The 2,074-nt window shown below is 41.4% G+C and overlaps 1 protein-coding gene across 2 annotated transcripts in view; it reads right to left on the bottom strand.

Annotated features, from left to right (window-relative positions):
* Positions 1-2,074, bottom strand: part of tars2 (threonyl-tRNA synthetase 2, mitochondrial) — a 14,594-nt gene that overhangs the window by 1,329 nt on the left and 11,191 nt on the right. For both annotated transcript variants that reach the window (XM_005936127.2, XM_005936125.3), the window contains exons 13-14: positions 1,936-2,013; positions 124-224 (exon numbers count right to left, since the gene is read on the bottom strand). In XM_005936127.2, the coding sequence (XP_005936189.1) occupies positions 124-224; positions 1,936-2,013 (179 nt within the window). The remainder of the gene's footprint in view (positions 1-123; positions 225-1,935; positions 2,014-2,074) is intronic.

Below are 2,074 nucleotides of genomic sequence, written 5' to 3'. Positions count from 1 at the left end.
ACAAGGATGCATTCTCAACAAAAACAAGTGGCCAACTGTAAAGGAGTAGTGGTTTAAATCAGTGCAGATGCAGGAATGTTAAAGAGATTGAATGCCAACTACTGAAATTTATGAGTGACTCACCCGACGTACTGAAGGTCAAATCTGATTGGCAGCTGGAAGTCCAGCTGGATCGTGGCACACTGGTGCTGTCTGCCAATAGCATCTTTGATCAGGATGTCAATCTGATGAAACATGAAGGCGTGCGTTATTACCGGGCTTCACTTTTCCCTTCCAGTTTAGCGCTCTGAGACAAAGTACCTTTTTGTGCACTGAAGCATTAGAAATGGGTTTCTGAGAGAAGCTGATTAGCTGCTTAGATTGTGGTTTAAAAATCCTGGATACACGTTTCTCTGTTTCAACGAGCAGTTAAGCTCAACCTGACTTCACCCATCGCCTCCTCTCAGTGCTTCCACATGAGCACGCTGACGTTTATCTGAGGCCGACTTCTTCTTGGAAAGATAAATTAAGTCTCAAACACCCCCCTCAAAAAAAGCAAAGGTCATTGCCGCACTGTCGTTTCAATTTTATTTAAAAATAAACAAAAACAAACAAACAAAAGCACACGCACACAAAACCTCTAAATATTCTGTGAACTACAATAATTCGTGTCTGTAGTTTCTCTGTGCAGAGCCGAAGCAGAACAAAGATGTCTTAATCTGGGTTGCAACATAAATAAATCCCCTTTAGAGGAATTAAAATCATTAAATCTAATTTTATTATTGTGAAAACTTGAGAAATGCTCTTGTTTGTTGTTCTCCCAAGATTTCAGAGATAATGAAGAGAAAATGTAAGCTTGGCTCTGTATCAAATGGAAAAATGATCTACCTGCCAGCACCTCTAAGCTGATGAACACATTGTTACAGGCTTGTGAGAAACAAAGGTTTCACTGGACTACTGTGGAAAAAACTGAGTGCAGCCCAGTATTCAGTAGCTGGTAGAGCAACAACTGTAGAGTCCTAGCCCACAAGCCCAAATCATCACCCCTCCACCACCGAGCTTGACAGCTGCTATGAGGCGTTTGTGCTGATATGCTGCGTTCGGTATTTTGCAAATGTGCTGCCGAGCATTATGACCAAACATCTCCACTTTGGATTCTTCTGTCTAAAGGACATTGTTACAGAGGTCTCTGGTTTATTCAGAACTTTGCAAATCTAAGCATTGTTTTTTGTTCTTTTTAGATAGAAGAGGCTTTCTAAACAAGTCATACTTGTTCAGTCTTTTTATAACTGTACTGTCACAACTTTTAACATGCTAACTGAGGACCGTAGAGTCTGAGATGTAGACCTTGGGTTTTTCTGAACATTGCATGGACTGACCCTGGGGTGAATTTCCTGGGACGTTCACTCCTATTGTGGCCAGACCAGCCAACTGTCAGAACTTCTGCTTTAAAAGAAGTGGCAACACTTTCTGATGATCAGTCAGTCAAGTGCATTTGATTAGCAACAACCCAGCTGTTAGACTTAGTTTTTAGTTGGACTGCATTAGAGTCATGTTTTTTTCCAGTTTGAGGATACAAGTCAGGCAGTTAAGACTTGGAAGTTGCTATGCCTGATAAAGAATTTTCCCACATGGAGACCACCCTAAAACCATTTCTTGGCTTGCTTTTGAGGTGCTGGTAGCTGTCCCAAAAGTAGCTGCTTCCACCATTTCTGAGTCAATATGCTAAGCTAATCAGCTCTCCTGGTAAATCTTTAATAGTGCTTCAACATAAAAAAACCCCCCAAACAAACAAAAAGAACCAAAACAAAACAAAACACACATTCCCTTAAAGTTTTTTACATTAAGGAGGAACAGAGTGACTAAACTGATGTCACGATGCTTTGGTGTAAACAAACAGTGATAAACAACATTTACTCCTGAGTCCATTAAGTGCAAGTCTTCCTTCTCACTGACCTTTGGTCCGTAGAACGCTCCGTCTCCTGGGTTTAATTCCCAGCGTTCACCAAACTGCTGCAGACTCCTCTCTAACTGCTTCTCACACACACACACACACACACACACACACACACACACACACACACACACACACACA

Source organism: Haplochromis burtoni, unplaced genomic scaffold, assembly GCF_018398535.1.
Source record: "Haplochromis burtoni strain Fernald_Lab_line unplaced genomic scaffold, NCSU_Asbu1 Contig_204, whole genome shotgun sequence".
Taxonomy (NCBI): Eukaryota; Metazoa; Chordata; class Actinopteri; order Cichliformes; family Cichlidae; genus Haplochromis; species Haplochromis burtoni.
The sequence above is the reverse complement of the archived record's forward strand: the minus strand, read 5'-3'. Positions and strand labels throughout refer to the sequence as shown.